The following is a 19,560-nucleotide window of genomic DNA, read 5'->3' as shown; positions in this document are numbered from 1 at the left end:
TACGCATCTCTGTTACAACTACGAACAATTTGGTTACATCAAAGAAGAATTATTTTAATCGTTATTTTATAAATTAAAAACTTGAAACTTGTGCTCTGAAGCAATGGGATAATTCCTTTTGTGTATAAGTTTGGTTAAAATTAAATTGAAAATATCCAACCTGTAAAGCGCAAATATTTCAATGAAATTTTATTCTTGGTACAGATTTAATTAATAAATTGCTGGCTATTAAAACATATGATAAAATTTCTACTTACTCAACCAGATAGTCCATATCGGTCGGATATTCTTGGTCCGAATAAAAAAACACTAATAAACCGTCAATTAAGAATGTATCAAGAGACACCTTTTACATGTAGATTTTTTTTAATTGGCAGTAGTTTCTCAAATACTCTATCGTTTCTACATATCTGAATTTACCTCCCGCTTCTTGGCTATTTGAAATTCAAATCAATCTACGGGCAGTCTAATAAAAATTCGTATCATATAAGGCATTTTGTCTGTGACAATTAGTACTAAGGGCTTCATACTGGAGAGATCGAGGTGAGTATAACCAATTAGAGGACTCTGGTAAGGTAATCCAGAACTGAACATTAGTTCTGATGTTTACACTCACATTTTAATGTGAAACAAAGTCTCCTATATGTATTATGTGAATGTAAATTCTCGTGATAATTAGGTAATTTGTTACAGGATATTAAATTCCTTATCAATCGAAGTCATTCCGCATTTGGTATCTATATGTCCTGATAGATAAAATTGTTATAGTAAATGTTATACATGGAATTGTGATATATCTTAACGTTATCATAAATTGATTAAATTAATTAAAAATTAGTGTTGGACTTAACCAATTATTCAAAAGAAATCAAATTCAATATATCTGTATAGAAACAACGAGGCTACTATCTATTTAGAAATCTTGCAACGAAGGTAAATAATTGTATTACAGTATTTTTTTTATCTACCAAAAATTCAGACATTCTGAAGCGTCAGTAATGTACACAATATTAATATTAAATTGCGAAGTCCTCAACACAGCAAAGATAGATTTCATCTCCAGTATATTTTGTTAAGCCATAATATAGGTAAATGCAGGGTTTGGACATGATTGCATCCACTAAGGCTATCCTCTTTACTTCCCGTTGTGTGAGCAAGACGGCAAATATGGAGGCTATGCAAGGTTCTATCCCGCCGCCCGCCCGCCCAGTTGCCTCCCGAACATTATTACGTTCGCACAAAACGTTTTGTAAAAATCTTACATACTACTTTAGCTTAATATTCTTAGCAAATTACATTTTAATAAAATTTGACTAATAGATAAACCTAGTGTTCATTTGGTTTTCATAGGGTACATCATAATTGGGTGAGTTAATATTACTCTGACGTAGTAAAAATAATAATTGTTTTCAGACCTTGATTTGGAATAAATTGATTTGAGTTAATATTAGGATCTAGGTTGTATTTTTTTAGTAAATGCGTGATAAATACTCGAATAATGAATAATTGGATTAAATGTTTAAAAAAACAATCATTTGCAAGAACAGTTTAAAAATATATTTTTATAGGAGAAATAGGTATTGCACAGCTAAATTTTTATCTATTGACATTACAAATACATCAAAAATATTAAATTATGATTTCATAACATTGGTTTCGTATTATCAAAGACCTATTAAAGTATAACACATCTGTCTTACCTAATAAAAATCTCTTGAAATAAGGATCAATCTGTAACTTATTTTAATAGAAAGGCATTGTTAATTAAAAGTTTTGCCCTGACTTATCTTTCACAAATCTTATTTACTTAAATTATTTAGTATTGTATATTTATATATGGGCATAATTTGCGCTTATTTCTGTCATTAATTACAATATATTCTATAATTATTCTGAATCGCAATTTAATTTCAAATTGTTCTTTATAAATAATTATTCAGAATTAAATTATCTCCGTGTTTCTAGATATGTAACCCTCTTACACAAATGTTATTAACATATTGATGTTAATTTTTAGACTAGTCTTAATTTAACATTGATTCAATTTTGTAGTTGTGCTATTTTACGCGTAATAATAGTTGGTAACCCTATAGTTGTAAGTACGTTAAACATCCAGACGAAACCCAACCCCTTCAACCCTTCATATGATAGCCCTTCATCGTTAAGGTAAAACCATGGGAGTGGTTCACCAAGCTAAGTTATTATTAGGGCTAAAATTGAAACCTGGATTTACTCTTATTTCATCGATGAAAATCAAATTCAGAGTTATTTTAAAATTTTATATGTAATTGAATTAGTTGCCATGTATTAAATTAATGTTTTTTTATTGTTGCAGTTCACAGCTTGGGTAGACGCAGTTATCTTCGTGTTTAGTTTAGAAAACGAATCAAGCTATAATACAGTTTCAAATTACTTCAACAAAATGTCACATTATAGAAATTCAGCCGAAATACCAATAATATTAGTAGGAACACAAGGTACCCATTTTTTTTACACATCCTGCTTATATTTTTTATTGTTTATACGTCTATATTTTACTATACACAGTGATTATGACGCGTTTGATGCTTCCGCCAGTTATTTCATGTCTAATGAACGGTGGCTTTTCCAGATGCCATAAGTGAAAGCAGTCCCCGAGTTGTGGATGATAATCGCGCTCGCAAGTTGACAAATGAACTCAGAAGGTGTTCATATTATGAGACATGTGCAACGTATGGATTAAACGTTGAACGAGTGTTTCAAGATGGTAAGACTAAATCATTTTATTTAAAAAAAATATACTTTGAATTAGTTGTCAGTTCTAATATATATTTTGAATGATTATCAGTTATAATTAAAATTATACGTATATTATGTTAGAAATGGCACCTACGCATTTTGCATTTGCGTCAGGGAATTATCTTGAAGCGCGGTAGGTGGCAAATGGGGAACTGGCAACACCGGCCCCAAGTCGAGCGCGGAGCGGTCGTGTCATTCGTTCCGCATTGTTTACATTTTTGACAGCTGTTGTTTTAATGTTTGCCGGTGATACGATCGTTACGGTTAATAATTTTAGAAAATAAAGAAAACGTAAATGGATAAATCAGTTATATTCAAGACAAATATGTCGCCTATATCCAGTTTGAGACGTCGAAGTTCCTGTTACAATATACAGAGAGCAGAAGAACGAGACCGTCGAAAATCATCTAAATTCGAATGTGCGTGTGGTTTTTACCGTTTAAAGAGCTTTCGTGTGTAGAATTAATATATTATTGAATAGTTTTTGCATGTAATGAAGTGTGTTTCAATACGTGTAAATATGTGGTGGTGATTTTTTCAGCATGCCAGAAGATTGTAGGTACGCGGTTGTCTGCTTCATCCCAATGTCTTTCTGGTTCGAGGCCGGTTACTCCACAACCGCTGGCGAACTCACCAAGCCATAACCATTCCACATTTCTATATAAGGTGGGTCCATATTGTGGCTTAATTATAAGTTGTTGTGATCACGCTTCATCAAACTGCGGCCTTGATGAAAATCAATGTGTAATTAATTGTTTAGCTGTTTAGCGTTCACTATTCGATTTAGGTTTTATATAATTTATAAAGTACCAAATTAGTGTGTAATTACATAAGATTTACTTTAAATATTGAGGTCCTTTAATATAAAATTTTTAAAAACAATAGGCCATTTATTTCCTTGACAGCTATAAACTCGTAAAATAAGATATCTCTTTTAGTGTTAAAATCTAGAAACAACATTTCTTGATAAAAATGTCAAAATTCTAGTAATGATAATCTTATCGAATAAAGAAAAATATATATTGATAAGTGGCTAATCAAAGATTGAGTTATAGAAATTGTTTTTCCTGTTTTTACAAAACATGTTCTGTATAAAATTGTTTAATTTTATTTATAATTACTCGAACATATATAGAATCTATTTTCGTCATCTATTATGGGAAACTTAAATTAACATCTAAAGGTGTCTCCGTAAAAAATGTTAAGAGATAAAAGAACTTCATAATTCTTATTATTCCCTTAGTACTACTGAGGTGCAAAATCACTGCAATATCAGAATAATAAAAATAAAGAATAAATTAGTTACCGCACAATCACAAAGCTTTGTCTAATTATCATTGAAAATGACAAAATTTAATGGATAGGATGAACTTATTTATAATTCATATATATCAAATGAATGAAAATTTCTTGCTTTCCTTTTCTTTATGTAAATATGAATATATAATGGTTTAACTTACATGTGAAAGTGATAATTTATAATCTATAAATATAAAAATGCCTATTTCTCTTGGTCACGGTAACACTTTTGAACGGCTGGACCAATTTTGCTAATTGTTGTGTTTGTTATTGTCAGGAGAAGGTTCTTATGAAAGAAGAAATTCAGTAAATAGCTCGGAAAATGAGACAATTTAAGAATACTTAACCACCATATTAAGTAATCATGACTTATGTTACGATAGCTACTTGTTTTTTTTCAGTGTGTAGCACTTTTTCAGCTCAAACTTTTTTCATGTAACCTTATGGCGTATGACATAACATTGACAGAATACATGCTGTAAATAACGTCAAAGAGGATGTTAGAAAAATTAATTGTTGAAAACAAATGCTTCGATCAGAGTTATAATATTGATAAAATACATATGAAATAATTACAGTCTCTAATAGTTTGTGACATTAATCTTGAAAATCCATGTTTTTCACATGGCCTGTTCCCGTGTCGGAATACCAACAAAAGTAGTTATATACGCGCCAAAAAAAAAAACCAAAGAATATTGTATATCATATAGCATTGTTAGTTAATTATACCAATTCCAAATCAATATTCATAGTTAAGACAGGACAACGTCTGTCTGGTCCGCAAGTATCATATATAATAAGAATGTTGTAATTTAAGAACAAATTACAATAACATGTTTGTTTATATGACATATAATAAGTGTAATTATATGTGTTAACATGACGAAAAAAACTATAAAATAAGGAATTTTGTCAAATTAGTTTTTTGTTAAATTGTTGAGATTAAATAGAAATATATTATAGTAAAACTAGAAGGTCTCGAAAATATCTGAATAAAATTGCATGTTTACCAATAATTGCTAAAACAATTTTATTAAATTTTGTTTTAAAGATTACAAATGAATTAACCAACCATATATAATTTTAAATACAGTTTTTCAGTCATATTTCACAAACAAAATACTGGGCGACAATAAGTTCTGATTAACTAATCACAAACAATAGTTCCCTTCATAACCAATTTAGGTTCCTTAGATAGAATCGAGTTTCATTAAAGGCCTAAATTGAAATATGTAGTGCAAATAACCTTTAACTGCGATACAAAATTTGAATACAATTTAATACTATGAATCAGACAATGTTCTATAGGACAATTAATTATAAAAAAAATATTTGTAAATTAAAGTAATAACACATATAACTGACATTGTCTATTGTCTTTTGTCATCTCTATCAGGCCATAAAATTAAAAAATATGTACTTAATAACGAAACATGTTTAATAAGCATACTTAAGCATCAACCGAAATCTGAAAAAAAAACATTGTCCATTTCAGGACACACTACCACGAAGTCATCACACATTGTCAGCATCATCACACCACTTACACAGAGGAGCATCATCCTTTGACGCATCTTCAAATAGCAGCGGCATATCTTCTACACATGTAGTTGAAATTCACAGCACAAATGGCTCAGATACTTCCTCCCGGTGGGGAAATTCACTGGGCAGCCATGGTTCTTCATCTGGCCTTGTTTCTATAGCAACAGAAAATAACAATGTCAAGTACACAACGCAGCATTGTCTCGATAACCTTCAGTCTAAAGAATCAAAAGATCTCCCCACTCCATCTTCCACTCCAACGACATCAAGGAAGTCTAGAAGACGGTCCAACCTATTCACACCTTCAAAGAAAGGTGATGACAGGCTGAAAAACGGTGAGCTAGGGTCGGGACGAGCAATACCCCTCAAGCAAGGCTACTTATACAAGAAGAGCAGCAAAGCATTGAACAAAGAGTGGAAGAAAAAGTATGTGACATTATGTGATGATGGAAGACTGACGTATCATCCGAGTTTACATGTAAGTAATACCGTGAAATGTCTAGGTTATTTTAAACGCCATTATAAATTGTTGTTGGCTTATAATTTTGAAATTTCTTTCAACCATATAAGGGGAATACTCTGGGTTTTGTAATACAAGTAATAGGTAAGCGTTAAACCTACTTGCTTGTATTTAATAATTGTGTAGTTCATCACTAGATCAAACCAATTGAAAGGATATTTGGTGTTCATTAGCAATGATTTTTTTAAGCTTTCGTACATCCAAACTAAAGCAACATTGACCAATTAAAGTTTACGCTATCGAATCATTTCATAAAGTATCTGTGGACGTTATTTTTATACTAGATCTTTTGTCTATTGTGTTAGGAATGTGTATTTGTTATGGCTGGGATTTGTAACCGGTTTCGCGAGGCTGGTTCAAGGACACTATTGAAGGCGAGGTAATAAAGTATACATGACGGGTTTTAATGAGCTTAATGGGTTTAGGGTTACGTGTTTCAACATATTATTACATTGTTATGCACTTTAAACTTACGATGTTACCTCAGGCCGCTACAGTATGTATTATGTAACATCTGGTAAAACTTCGTTTCGAAGTATTTTAACCAAACTATATTGAACGATGTACATTTTTGGTCTTAGTTATTGTAAATATTTGTTTAATTAAAATCATACTTTCAAACTTGGTTACAAAGGTTTCGAATGAGTGAAATAGTTTAAGGGGATTTAAATCATTCTAACAAACTTTAGATACAAACGAAATCAATAAAATATATTTTGTTAAAAGTATTTATAAAGTTCCTGTTTTTAAATAAACTAATACTTTCATTGTAATCTTGTATAGGCTTTTAGGCTTTTTTCCTTTCGGGCAAAAAAAAAACAAACGTGTTATACATCTGTGGCATAACAAATGTAAAAATGTTTTCAAATAATTATACTCTACGTTTGTAAAAAAAAAACGACACTAACAATAGAAAAAACTAAAATGTTGACTATATGCGGTGTGCGCGCGCATCGTAAAAAATAAAATTTTTCCCTAACGCGCCAAAAGAAGTATAACTTCAAAAATTAACGATGGAGCAGGAAGCTCGATAAGTGTTTATCACTTGGAGTAGAATTTGTCAAGGATTAAACAAAGTAACGTGCGTGCCAGTTTTTTTAGTCTATATTCTCACAGAATAAAACCATTTCAATTTATAACTTCATGTTTAAAGAATTGCCATTAAATAAATTCCCAGAAATATATTTAATTCGAAAATATTATGTACTAAAAAATAGTTTGCTTTGCTTACAAGACATGAATTTTTATTTGATATAGGAACATGTTTTTAATTATTTTTATGTATATATTTTTATAACTGAATTTTCAGGATTATATGGAAGACGTGAATGGAAAAGAAATTGCCCTTCAGTATGTGACTGTCAAGGTACCAGGGCAGAAGCCTCGTGGTTCAAAATCTATTATCACAACAGTCCCAGGTTACAATGGTTACACCAACTTCGACATCCATGACAGCATTGGCGGACTATCATTGGGTATGTTTATAAGTTTATTATGTTTAAATAAATATGTATATTATTAATTTCTTTATTTGGAACAAAATCGTTATTGCTTTTATGAAGTAAGCCACAATGGTATAATATGCATAGACTTAGGTTATCGTAAACATTTTTAACTACCAAATTAGTATTAAATATCAGAAAGCTGTGCATGAAAATTCTCATTTAATCTTTTAATTTTATTATTTAAAATGCTTACTTTAACAGTTAAACTTTATAAACGACTGTAAAACTAAATGTAATGTAAATTTAGACGTCCATTATTTTAAATTAATCTCTATATCGTTTATAAATACAAGTACATGATTTAATTTTATTACAGGTTACAAAGATAAGCCAACTCGGGCGACGGACAAAGCTCTTATGTCAGCATTTGAAGCTATGAAGGAACCGGCTTCTAGCCGGCAGTCGTTAGCGTCAGAGATTGATATCGCAAATGGAACTGACAAAGACACCCCACACGTGAAGAAAAGGCATCGACGCATGAAGAGCAGCGGTGTTAAGAAGGATGAAGAAGGTATTGTCTGGGGTTTTGATTTAAAGTAGTACCCGTTTAAGACGATCACGCTTAATACGATTTCTCGCATAACACGCCACTTTACGCTAGTTTCTGCAACTTGAGACTTATTTTCATGCATTTCTTAACGCTTAATAAGATTCGTCATCCCGTTTAATACGCCCGAGCCCGAGCCGAGAGGTCTAACCGAGCCCTCTAATGAGAGTCCCCAGAAAGCCCCACCCCCCGCTCTTGAAGAATCCGAGATACTGCGGGGTTTTTCTGGATATTCTTCCATTCATGACAATGTAGCACCGTACGAAATTCAATCAGAAAACGAGGGCCTAAATGATAATGATGAAGACGAAGATGAGTCAACTCCGGTTTTGTCAAACGCCCGGGCATTATCAGCTGTTAATGATTTAAGACACTGTGTAGCTTCTTTGGATCAAAGCGAAGAGGCACTGCAAAAGTTGAATTATGTTGAAAATATAACATTGCTAATGCATCAAAATCTTTCTGTCAAACCAAAATAAGTGATTATTTTAAATCATGTAATTATAATTACACTACGTATTTAATGTAATTATATAATTTAATACTTATATATACCAAAATTAGAACGTAATACATAATAATATGTAGTACGTATTATTTTTCATATCCCGCATAATACGCTTTCTCGCTTAAGGCGCGTTTTGGTAGGGTCCCTGAGAAATCGTCTTAAGCTGGTTTTACTGTATCACAATTTTTTTTTATTTTTTTTTTATAAAATAGGGGGCAAACGGGTAGGAGGCTCACCTGATGTTAAGTGATACCGCCGGCCATGGACACTCTCAATGCTAGAGGGCTCGCGACTGCGTTGCCGGCCTTTTAAGAATTTGTACGCTCTTTTCTTGAAGGGCCCTAAGTCGAATTGGTTCGGAAATACTTCAGTGGGCAGCTGGTTCCACATAGCGGTGGTGCGCGGCAAAAATTGCCTTGAAAAACGCTCAGTCGTGGAACGTCGGACGTCGATTAGCTAAATTTCTTGTTTAAGTTTAGCTAAAATACTTATTGAACCGCGGTTTAGTAATCAAATGGTAACAGAGCCCTTATAGACTCGCCATTCATATTTGTCCCTATGCCACGGCTACTTTGTTTCTAAACTATTCAGACTACATTGAATATTCGTAGATAGATGTATTTTGAGTAAATAAATGAAAGTTACAACATAAACCCTAATCTATGCTAGCTACTTAATAACGACTCGCACTTGGCCACTTTTTAGTATATAGTATTTTATAAACTTGCGTAATGAAATGAATTAACATTTTCAGAGGGTGAAATTGCAACATCCTGTGAATTTACAATAGTAAGTCTGGATGGCAAGCGTTGGCGATGGGAAGTCTGTGGAGGGAGTAGTCCTGGAGCAGCTGCAGCGGAAAGAGATGCCTGGGTTGCAGCAGTGGAAGCGCAGATTCTGGCGTCGCTACAAGGACGGGTTAGTACAATTTTTTTTTATTGTGAATGACAAATTACACAAATAAATATCTTTATTTGAGGTCGCAGTGCTAATAGTATATTTCATTACAAGTGCGCAAAGCCTGTCATTGCAAAGAGTTCAGACAGTCGGAGCAAGTTGCAATGAAGGTTCCGCACGTGTACTGAACAACTATTTTTAATACAGTTGCGAAAAAATGAAGCAATTAATAAAACTATATGCTTTCCTTCTCTTCTCTCCACGCAAAAAATTCGTCGGACATACGAATAATTTATTCTACATAGTACATAGACTTTGTGACTTTTCCGGTAAAATGTACTCCGAAGCATTTTGTGCAACAAACAAATAAACTCGCAAGAATTTTTTTAAATGGCGCCAACCGTAAAACAATATAAGCAGAGATTTTTTTGTTTTTTTTCACCTATTCTGATATGTAATGAAATTTAATCAGATGAAATGAAACATTATCTAACTCATTGAATCAAATCATTAAATCTGATTTTGAAACAAATTAGTAGCTTCTTTTTAGAAATATTTGCATGAATCATAAAAAAACTTCTATTTTTCTAGTAAAAACTTCGTGGTTGGTTTTTTCTTTTTAATAGACATTGTTTTGACAGTTGGGAAAGAAAATGCACGAGTGCGGAAAAGGTAAAGAAAAAGCACGAGTGTGTAATAGCCCACATCCCGAACGCTATACGTCCTATTGCAGGGACGTACCTTTTTTAGCAACTGCATTAAAAAAATATATGCTAGCAACACTTGTCAATTTAGTTTGGCAGTGTAGTAGTAGCAGCTGTCAGTTGTGATCTTGATATGACGAAATCAAAAGTCTTGTGAATAAATTAAATGACATAGAAAATAAGAATTATTTTATAGCATAACCGTATGTGTCGGTACTTTTCCCGCACAGATTTTGTTTTTATTCGCGTTTCATTCCTTTTTATGCCATAGAATTAATTATTGTGTCGAAAAAAAATTGTTCAAGAAGATTATTATTATTAATCTGGTTATTCGTATATATACAAGACCATTGTATTATATTTCACATTTATATGCAACATTTTGTTTTCCTCTGATTAAAATACATATTAAACCTTTATAATATTCTGTTTGGTTTAATTTTTCCACCTACTAATCGGTATTTCTTTTAAATAAATGTATATATTTTCAGACGTCCCGTCAGCCCGCACCAACGGGCGCGAATTCAACGGGCGACGTGCGAGCTACGTACTACATTAGGAGGGTGAAAGGAAACGACAAGTGTTGTGATTGTGGAGCTGCAGGTACTATATTAATAATAATATTTAATTATTTTTTACATAATTAGGATTATTAAAGTTATTAATTACTTAATACCGAACCTAATTAAAGGCCGGCAACGCACTCGCGAGCCCTCTGGCATCAATACTCAAGAGCATCACTTAACATCATGTGAGCCTCCTGCCAATTTGTCTCCTGCTCTATAGTAAAAATATAATGATTATAATAAGTCGTCACGCCTTTGCTACCGTTACTTGTCATGATAAGAAAGTGTTGAAAAATCAATCCAACGTTCCTAGTTAGTAAATATTTTAAAAGAAAAAAGATGAATTACATTTTTGACACCAAATAAGATACAAAAACACTTATCTGATCCAAAATGAACAGAACTCAGCCATAAGTGGTCCATACAATCTTGGAGTGACAGCTCCACCCATTTACCAAAAAGTAAAAATATAAACAAACACACAAATAAACTGTACGAGCCAAGGCTGTACATTTTATTTGTAATTGTAATTAACATATCATTATTTTGCTTATATTCTATTGTTGTGGACGAGTTAATATAGAGTAAAACTCAAATCCTCTATTATTCAAAGCACCCCGATGACCCAGGAACACAATAACATTGGTTTTAAAGGCAACATTCTGTGTTTATTGCAGATCCTGACTGGGCGAGTTTGAATCTAGGCGTATTAATATGCATAGAATGTTCTGGCATACACAGGAACCTCGGCTCTCATATATCAAGGGTTCGCTCTCTGGACCTAGATGAGTGGCCGTAAGTAAATTTATGAAATTGTTCTCTATCAGATGACCTAAATATTTATAAAATAATGTTATAAGTATGTTATTGGCTCTGTGCCCTTCATACCATATTTCTTTATGAATGGATTTTGGGTAAAATGGATAATTTTTATCCTATAGGATATGCGATTTTTTTTTAGGATTTATTTATTTTTCGCCCTATGCATACTAAAGCAAAACATCTATGCGCCGAGAACCGACTTTGATTCGCGTGCGTTAATCACTAACCATCAGAACTATACTATGACATACTATGATTCCCGTATGTATGAATGACGCCCGTATAAAATCCAATACATTTTGACGTAGTCTTTTGTAGTGCTATGTCTCTCTCTTAAAAATAACGTTTTTTGAATTGAAACTTCTTTATCGGCGTTGGAAAAAAATACCGTCACTTTTTTCGGTTACGCGTCACATTTTTCCGTTACGCGTTTTCTTGTCCTTACCACGGTTGATTCGAAGAGATTCGAAGTCATTAATAACAAAAATATATAATAACGATAACAACGATACTAATAATTCTATAACGATTAAGTTTCTATTACTCATTAAGGCAAAATGAAATAATTGTATTATTTGTAGTCATGTCCATGATAATAAAAGCCTTTTGTTAAACTTTATCTAATTTAACTTTATTCAACCAATTTCTGTAAAGTTGCATATAGTAGATCATTTTTCGAAAAATGAAGTCATAAAGAAGTCTCACTTCTTACGTGTACACTAGTACACGCACATTTTTTTTTAAATTAAATAATCTATTTTAAACTTTTTATTTCCAGTCTCGGTCACGTGAGCGTAATGGTGTCAATGGGCAATACTCTAGCCAATTCCATTTGGGAAGCGGACCTCAGGGGGCACATCAAACCTATCGCGGCCAGCAGCAGGGAGGATAAGGAGCGGTATGTAATTCTATTTATCACAAAGTAATATATTAAAAATAATGCTAGAACCCGTAAAAAGATTTGTGTTTGTCTCAGTGCTATTCTGGTTATGAATATTGATTCTAGTCTTCAGAAATATTTGATTTATTAAGCCTTGACTAAGGAAATAAAATCCAGTTAATATAATCATGGTTAGGTTAGCGATTGATATCGCTAATCTTAAATGTATTTTTTATTTGAAAACTTATTAAATATGGGACAAATTCTCCCTTTTTTAAAATGCAATTAATAACAAACTGATCTAAACAAAATGAAAGAGGTACCCTCTTTTATTTAGTTTATCAAACAGAAACCACGGTGTCATTGTGTTTGACCAAACTTTACAATTGAACATATCATCTCAATCTCACCATCAAATTGTATAATTGAAAGAAACCTATTTTTCAACCGGATTAAAGCTATTTGTATTATTATAAACTTATGATTATTTACATAATTTTAAATTTAAAATTTTCCGACGTTTCGCAAGCTTTACAGCGTGCGTGGTCACCGTTACCACATTTTAATTTAAACAATAACAATTTAAATTTAAAATTATGTAAATAATTATAAGTTTATAATATTACAAATAGCTTTAGTCCGGTGAAATTTTTTTTTCTTTCTATGTGTAAAAGCTATGTTAACCAAAGACTATATTGTATAATGTATCAAGTACATAGGTAATATTAAATTCCGTTAATTCAATATTGAGATGTCTCTTCACTATTTGATCTTAACAATAATTCCAATTTCAGGTGGATAAGAATGAAGTACGAGCGTCGGGCGTTTCTATCGAGCACAGACTCGAGCGTCATGGGCGATGCGTTGAAGACGGCGTCTGCGCGTGGCGGGATGTCGACGATCGCCAGGCTGCTGGCCGCGCCCCCGCCGCGCGCCCCTTCCCCCACTGAGAGGTCGCTCGCCTTAAGAGCTGCGGCCGCTGCAGGAAATTTATCCGCTGCCCAGCTTCTTATATGGGTGAGTGATATTTGTGTAATTTTATTATATAGTGTATTATTTATTTGCTTATCAGTATTCCTACAGCTACTTTTTATGCTATGTTTGACCACATAAATATAAAATACAGTTAACAATTATTACCTACGGGGCCGTTCAACTGTTACGTAAGCAGATTTACTGAGATTTATTCCCCCTGTCAAGCAAAAGTATGCAAGGCTCTCAAAAATAGTAGTAAACATATAATTTTTGGAATCTTAAAAATGCATTTCGTTTTTAAGCATAGACAATGTTGTAAAAAGAATAAGTTAATAATTGAAAGAAAACACTTTATAACCGGATTAAACCTATGTATTATTATTATAAACTTATAATTATTTAAATTTAAAATTCACGATGAATGAAGACAAAAGGTGTTGAATGGCAAAAGTATAACAGCTGTAGAGAAAGTTGTGTTACCTGTATTTAATAATTACTGTTGATGTAATCACCAAATAGAAAAATCTAATCCCCACCATTAGTGCTTACATAATACAAGAGCGGCCCCTACTAATACAAAAAAAATATAATAAATTGTAAGATGCATGTAATGTAATAAATTTAATATTTCCAGAATTTTTATTTTTTAATTAGACATATATCGTTAAAAATAAAATAAAAAAATTTCAGCACAATGGCAACCCCAACTTTCCGGACGCAGATGGCCACACATGCCTCTTCTACGCCCGTGCAGCGGCGAATCATCTCTCAGGGATACCGACTCAATTCCCCAAAAACCTCCAAATCACGTGCCCCCTCCACCCGTCCCCTCCCCAAACTTCTGGAAATACCTCAACTAGTTCCAGCTCGAGTGCGAAAAGCAAGGAAATCGAATGTAATTGCATTATTTTCGAACTCCTAAACGCGCAAAGTTCGGCCAACGCGTTAATAGATATACTACTGGGATTACAAAATAACCAGTTTAATTTCGATGTCGCTGGAGGCTTTGCGACCTTAAGCCGGCCCTCGCTTGGCCCAAACCTATCGCTTACAAACGGGAAATGTGGCAGCATTGTATAAAACACGCCAACGTACCAATGGCGGAATAAAATGGCGAATAAAACGAATTAAATTTAGTAATTTTTTAAATTTGTTGTTACGACAATTTAATAAATTTCTAGATTAATGACAAGATACTCACTATCGAAGCTCGTTAAAATATATCAATTCTTTATTTATTTGAAATTATTACAACATAACTGAAAATGTTCCGAAGACTTTAAATTAACTAGAAAAACTGATTTTAGTAAAACTTACCTTATATTTCAATTATTTATAGTCTGTCCTTTTTCGTCGTAGCGTAAAACAATTTTATATAAAGAAGAGACTAGACACGGTTCAACATAAAAAAAATCAGTATTCAACATGACCAGTTTTTGTCTCTTTCTGATACATTGTGTTAACTCGGATGAAAAGAGACAAATGAGTTATAACGCTGCAACTAATATTTAGTGCCATTTTATTCCTGTTATTAGATGCACAAGCGTAATGTGAGGTTACCAAAACACGAAGTATACACCTATAGTGCTATGTACATAAGTATTCTAAATAGTAATTTAAATTTGTTTTTTGAACTATGCTTCTTTCATTTGTGCAATATTGTGAAAATTTGTCACACCTATCTGACCCGCTGGTAGGGACACCTATTTTAGTATTGACTAAGTACTTCTAGTTAAGGAACTGACTCTCATACGTTAAAAATGTATTGCATTTTGACATCCAGAAGTTCGCGCTATGTCTCCCTTACAAAATAATACCGTGATCGTCAAATTGAAATTGATAAAATTTTTGTGCTTAAATCCTGATTGATGATGATTTGTATGCAATTTCGATGTAGTTCTCTCAATAGCCGCTGATGCCTTGGGACAGAAACTCAACTGCTATAGTTATTGGAAGCTTCACGAGTAGCTCACGAGGATTCAAAGTAATAATGAAGCCATCTTGATCATAATGGTATATTGCACATCTATTTCAGAGTTCATTAATTTACGGTGCTTTATTCAAACCATCACATTAGTATTTTTTGTAGTCAATTGACATTTTGTATTAACATAAAAAAGTATTGAAGAGTGGCAAAGTATTGAACTTGTAGGTAATTGGAAACCATGAATTAACCTAATTTTATATGTTTAAAAATTATTTTTAGCTAATTTGTAAATAATACTAAAGTATTCAAGTCGAGAGAAAATTTATTAACATTTATTGTTATTATAAAAAAAAATTTACATTATATTAAAATTATAATACAAATATTTCCTTTAATTCGCACGTATACGTTTCAATGCATAAATTACGGTCCAGTTCAGTAATGTGTCGTGGCAGGATTGTGGCGTCATGGTTCCTTCATGAACCAATCGTTAGTGACCGGATCGTAAATGAGTAACATTATTTTTTTGATAATATTGGCAGCATACATTTAGTACATACCAGGAATTTTGTTCCACGTTTTTATGAACGGTTTGTTGCATAAAGAAAAATTTCATGGAACTGATATTTGGTTAAATTTACGATGTCGAATCGAATGAAATGATGTATTATCTATGGCCACGACATGTATATTGCGTAAGCAAAGGGAATACTAAAAAAACTAAACAAATATTTAGTATTTTTTTATATATTTAATTCCTGTTCGTGTACCGTTTTCGGTCCTCTATAGATTTTCGATTCCCAAGGATGTAATCAAACATTGGCATGGTAAAGATGACGCTGCATGTTCATATAATATGCAATTTAGGTAATGGAATGTAATTAGGTAAATATATGCATAAAAGAAAAGCATGTACATTATTGATTACTTCGTGTATGTTACTGCGTTTTAATGATAGTAATTTTTCACATTTATCGAACATCACAGTAAATCACCGTAATAAATATTTTCTAGTTGTGTAGTGTTTGTGTGTTGATCACAATACTGGTATTCTACCTTTGAATATTTATTTGTCCGTATATCCATATCTGGTGGAATATCACTATTAGTTATAGGTAGTTGTTAGATAAATTATTAAATTAGTGTAAAAGATCTCAGCTCAACACTATTTTAGGCTATTTATAATGTCGCTTATGTAAAAGATGTACTTTCGTATCACTTATCAATTAGAATTAATAATCAATAAAGATCGATTTATATGAAAGATTTGAAACATTCCACAGTAAAATTATTTAACGTAGAATCTTAGTATTACTAGTTAGAGATTCCAGAAGCAAAGTTTATAAGTGTTCGCGTTTGCACTTACCTAGAGCATATGGTTAATGTGATAATCCTAAGATTTTTCAAAGTTAAGCCAAATGTACTGAACCCTTCTGTGCCTACTTTAGGTAGTACGCTTTATACCTACTTGTTTATAGATAAGAGATTACGATAAAATGTCTTCTAACTTTCCCTTGATACTCGAGCCATCGAGATAATCACGTAGATTAATGAATGCATTTATTTCTTAAATAATTGTATTTGGTGCAAAAATTCATGTATTATTTTCGGATTTGTTTATTTCATATAATTCTTGATTCGGTATATAAGTCAATAGCACCAAAAAATACCTATTTATAAGGAGTAAGATATTTTCCGTGACATGGTGTTTTGGCTTATTACCAACAATTCAAGACCTATTATATACTTTTAATAGTGATTCGTTATTTGAATAAAGTATTTTAATTTCGTTACCTTGACGTGCGTTTGTTTTTTTATTTTGTTTTTATGCTATGTTTGTTTTGTACAGGCCAAAGAGCTTATATTGTACATATTTACGGCGCGCAGCAAGATGCTGTTCTACGATTAGATCTTCGTTATTGTAATTTTTAAGAAATTTGTTGATGTTCTTAATCTTGTGAAATAAATAATTATGATGGACATGACGAATTTTATTTGTTTAATAATGTAACACCTTCACGCGTTAATAGCGTTCTCTTACAGGGCCAGCCTTGACGATGAGTTAGATTCATTAACAATTATTGTTTTTGTATTGCTTTATTTGAATGAATTATATATTTATATTGTGTTGAACACAGCATACATAAGATTAGGGAAATTTAAAAAACTTATAACGAATATTTAGTATATATGAATTATTTATAAGGATGTAATAACTAAGCATAAAGTTTGTACATATTTATTAATTCATATATTAAATAAGGATAACCGACATTATACTATGTTTTTAAATCTTTATTAACAGGTTTACTCCAACTACATGCGAAAACCCATAGCTTATGATCTTTTGCTTGTTTCTCAGCATCATCAAATGTCTGAGGCATTACTTTATTAGCTGTTTCTGGTAAAAACAGTGCGGTTGCTGCAGCAACTAACGAACATACAGATAATATCAATATCGGTAGGGATCGATAGTATACCTCTGAATAGACTATGTATGGGGAGAAGATCATGGCAAAAGAGCTGCATATGTGAGCTATGTTGACACCAGACGCTCTTACTGCGGCGGGCATTACTTCCGGGACCCATTGAATTGAGATATTGTACGCCATATTTAGCACAAACCTCATAGCCACGGCGCATGCTACTGATTGCCAACCCGAGAAACACGTAGTCATTATACCAAATATTGATGTAAGTACTAATAATACGAAAATGAGGACTCTCCTTCCAAATACGTCCATTATGAATCCCACGACCAACGAGGACGGAAGTTCTGTAGATGATATGAGTGTAAATGAAATAAAGAAATTGAAATCCAATAAGTTAATTGTCCTAAACAACGCGTCGAACGTCATGGCTACTAGTGTATACTGAAGGCATATTATAAGAAATATATTTCTTAGATATGGTCTTTTAAACACTTCTATTATGCTCATGTCCTTGGCTTCTTCACAATTCAAAGCATTTACCTTGAATTTTTCAATGAGCTCCGGTGGTATTACTTTCTTGTTGACTTCAGCAACTCTTTCAGCTTTCTTAATAGCTTCGTCTACACGTCCTTTAGAAAGTAACCATTTTGGACTTTCAGGGAGATAAAGTGGAGCTAATATTACTGTTAAAAGAGGAATTGACGTCACTAATGCTGTTATTTTCCAATCGCCACAAGCCAAAGCTATCCACGGTAAAACGATGACTGCTAAACAATAAAATACGCCAAAGGTTACGTTTGAAACAGAACTCCTGTGTTTAGGAACAATGAATTCTAAGCAAATTAGATATGCCATAATCCTACATGAATCATACGCGGTCCCAGTAAGAAACCTGTAGACTGAAAAATCATAAATGTTATTGGAGAAAATAGTAAGAATTCCAAAGATACCTCCCATGAGAGTACTGATGATGGCTGCACTTAATCTTCCATATCGGTCTGCTAGATAGCCAATTATCAAGCTTCCAATTATAGAACCAACAAAATAGATAGCCTGTGCTGTAGCAGGGTAACTATCCTTATCACAAACCCATCCCATTTCACTGGTTATTGTTGGATAAGGTATTTCACTCTTGTTGAATTCCCATCCATGTTGGCAAGGAATGGTTGGCGTTTTTCTATCAGGTTTATTTCCTGTTGAAACTATGTCAGCCCAGTTCACATCATAAGTTGAACATCTTGAATATCCAAAGCGAGACTCGTCTGGTGGCGCTGCATAGTCCCGCCTTTCAATTTCAGTTAAGTTTTCCAACTCGGGGATCCTGCACCAATGGTTTGGGGATACTTCCGTCAAGAAAATTTGCGTAAAGTATACAAATACTACAAATGTGTAGAAGGGAAACATCGCGAAGGACATGTAAAGTTGGTAGGGGCCAAGCTCGCCCGCGGCGGAGAGCAAAGAATCAAAATCAACATGTTGTTCTGACATAATTGTTGAGATAATTTGACTTCTTTCACTAAGTTTTATTTGAGTTAATTGACACGATATCCTATTTCACTTTCACTTTGTACCACAGATATATCCATAATTTTGATTTTCGTCCATCGGAATTGCAATTTCAATTACAAATGACAAACTAAACCGGTCGCATCTGGGTG

General features: G+C 32.8%; 2 protein-coding genes across 5 annotated transcripts in view; one reads left to right on the top strand and one right to left on the bottom strand.

The window, feature by feature from the left end:
• The window catches only part of LOC123710228 (centaurin-gamma-1A), a 132,081-nt gene extending 114,498 nt beyond the window's left edge, over positions 1–17,583 (top strand). For 3 of the 4 annotated variants that reach the window (XM_045662002.1, XM_045662020.1, XM_045662012.1), the window contains exons 4-15: positions 2,336–2,477; positions 2,612–2,746; positions 3,320–3,444; positions 5,573–6,097; positions 7,449–7,614; positions 7,961–8,155; positions 9,454–9,617; positions 10,792–10,903; positions 11,544–11,661; positions 12,467–12,586; positions 13,363–13,585; positions 14,234–17,579. In XM_045662002.1, the coding sequence (XP_045517958.1) occupies positions 2,336–2,477; positions 2,612–2,746; positions 3,320–3,444; positions 5,573–6,097; positions 7,449–7,614; positions 7,961–8,155; positions 9,454–9,617; positions 10,792–10,903; positions 11,544–11,661; positions 12,467–12,586; positions 13,363–13,585; positions 14,234–14,623 (2,415 nt within the window). In that variant the 3' untranslated portion in view covers positions 14,624–17,579. Of the gene's footprint in view, positions 1–2,335; positions 2,478–2,611; positions 2,747–3,319; positions 3,445–5,572; positions 6,098–7,448; positions 7,615–7,960; positions 8,156–9,453; positions 9,618–10,791; positions 10,904–11,543; positions 11,662–12,466; positions 12,587–13,362; positions 13,586–14,233 lie in introns of all 4 variants that reach the window. The other variant, XM_045662028.1, reaches the window with a different exon arrangement.
• A 112-nt stretch (positions 17,584–17,695) lies between these two features.
• Positions 17,696–19,560, bottom strand: LOC123710251 (carcinine transporter-like). The gene has a single exon (XM_045662041.1). It carries the CDS (start codon positions 19,388–19,390, stop codon positions 17,750–17,752), a length of 1,641 nt encoding a protein of 546 aa, XP_045517997.1. The 5' UTR covers positions 19,391–19,560; the 3' UTR covers positions 17,696–17,749.

The sequence above is a fragment of the Pieris brassicae genome, chromosome 1, assembly GCF_905147105.1.
Source record: "Pieris brassicae chromosome 1, ilPieBrab1.1, whole genome shotgun sequence".
NCBI classification, from domain to species: Eukaryota; Metazoa; Arthropoda; class Insecta; order Lepidoptera; family Pieridae; genus Pieris; species Pieris brassicae.
The sequence above is the reverse complement of the archived record's forward strand: the minus strand, read 5'-3'. Positions and strand labels throughout refer to the sequence as shown.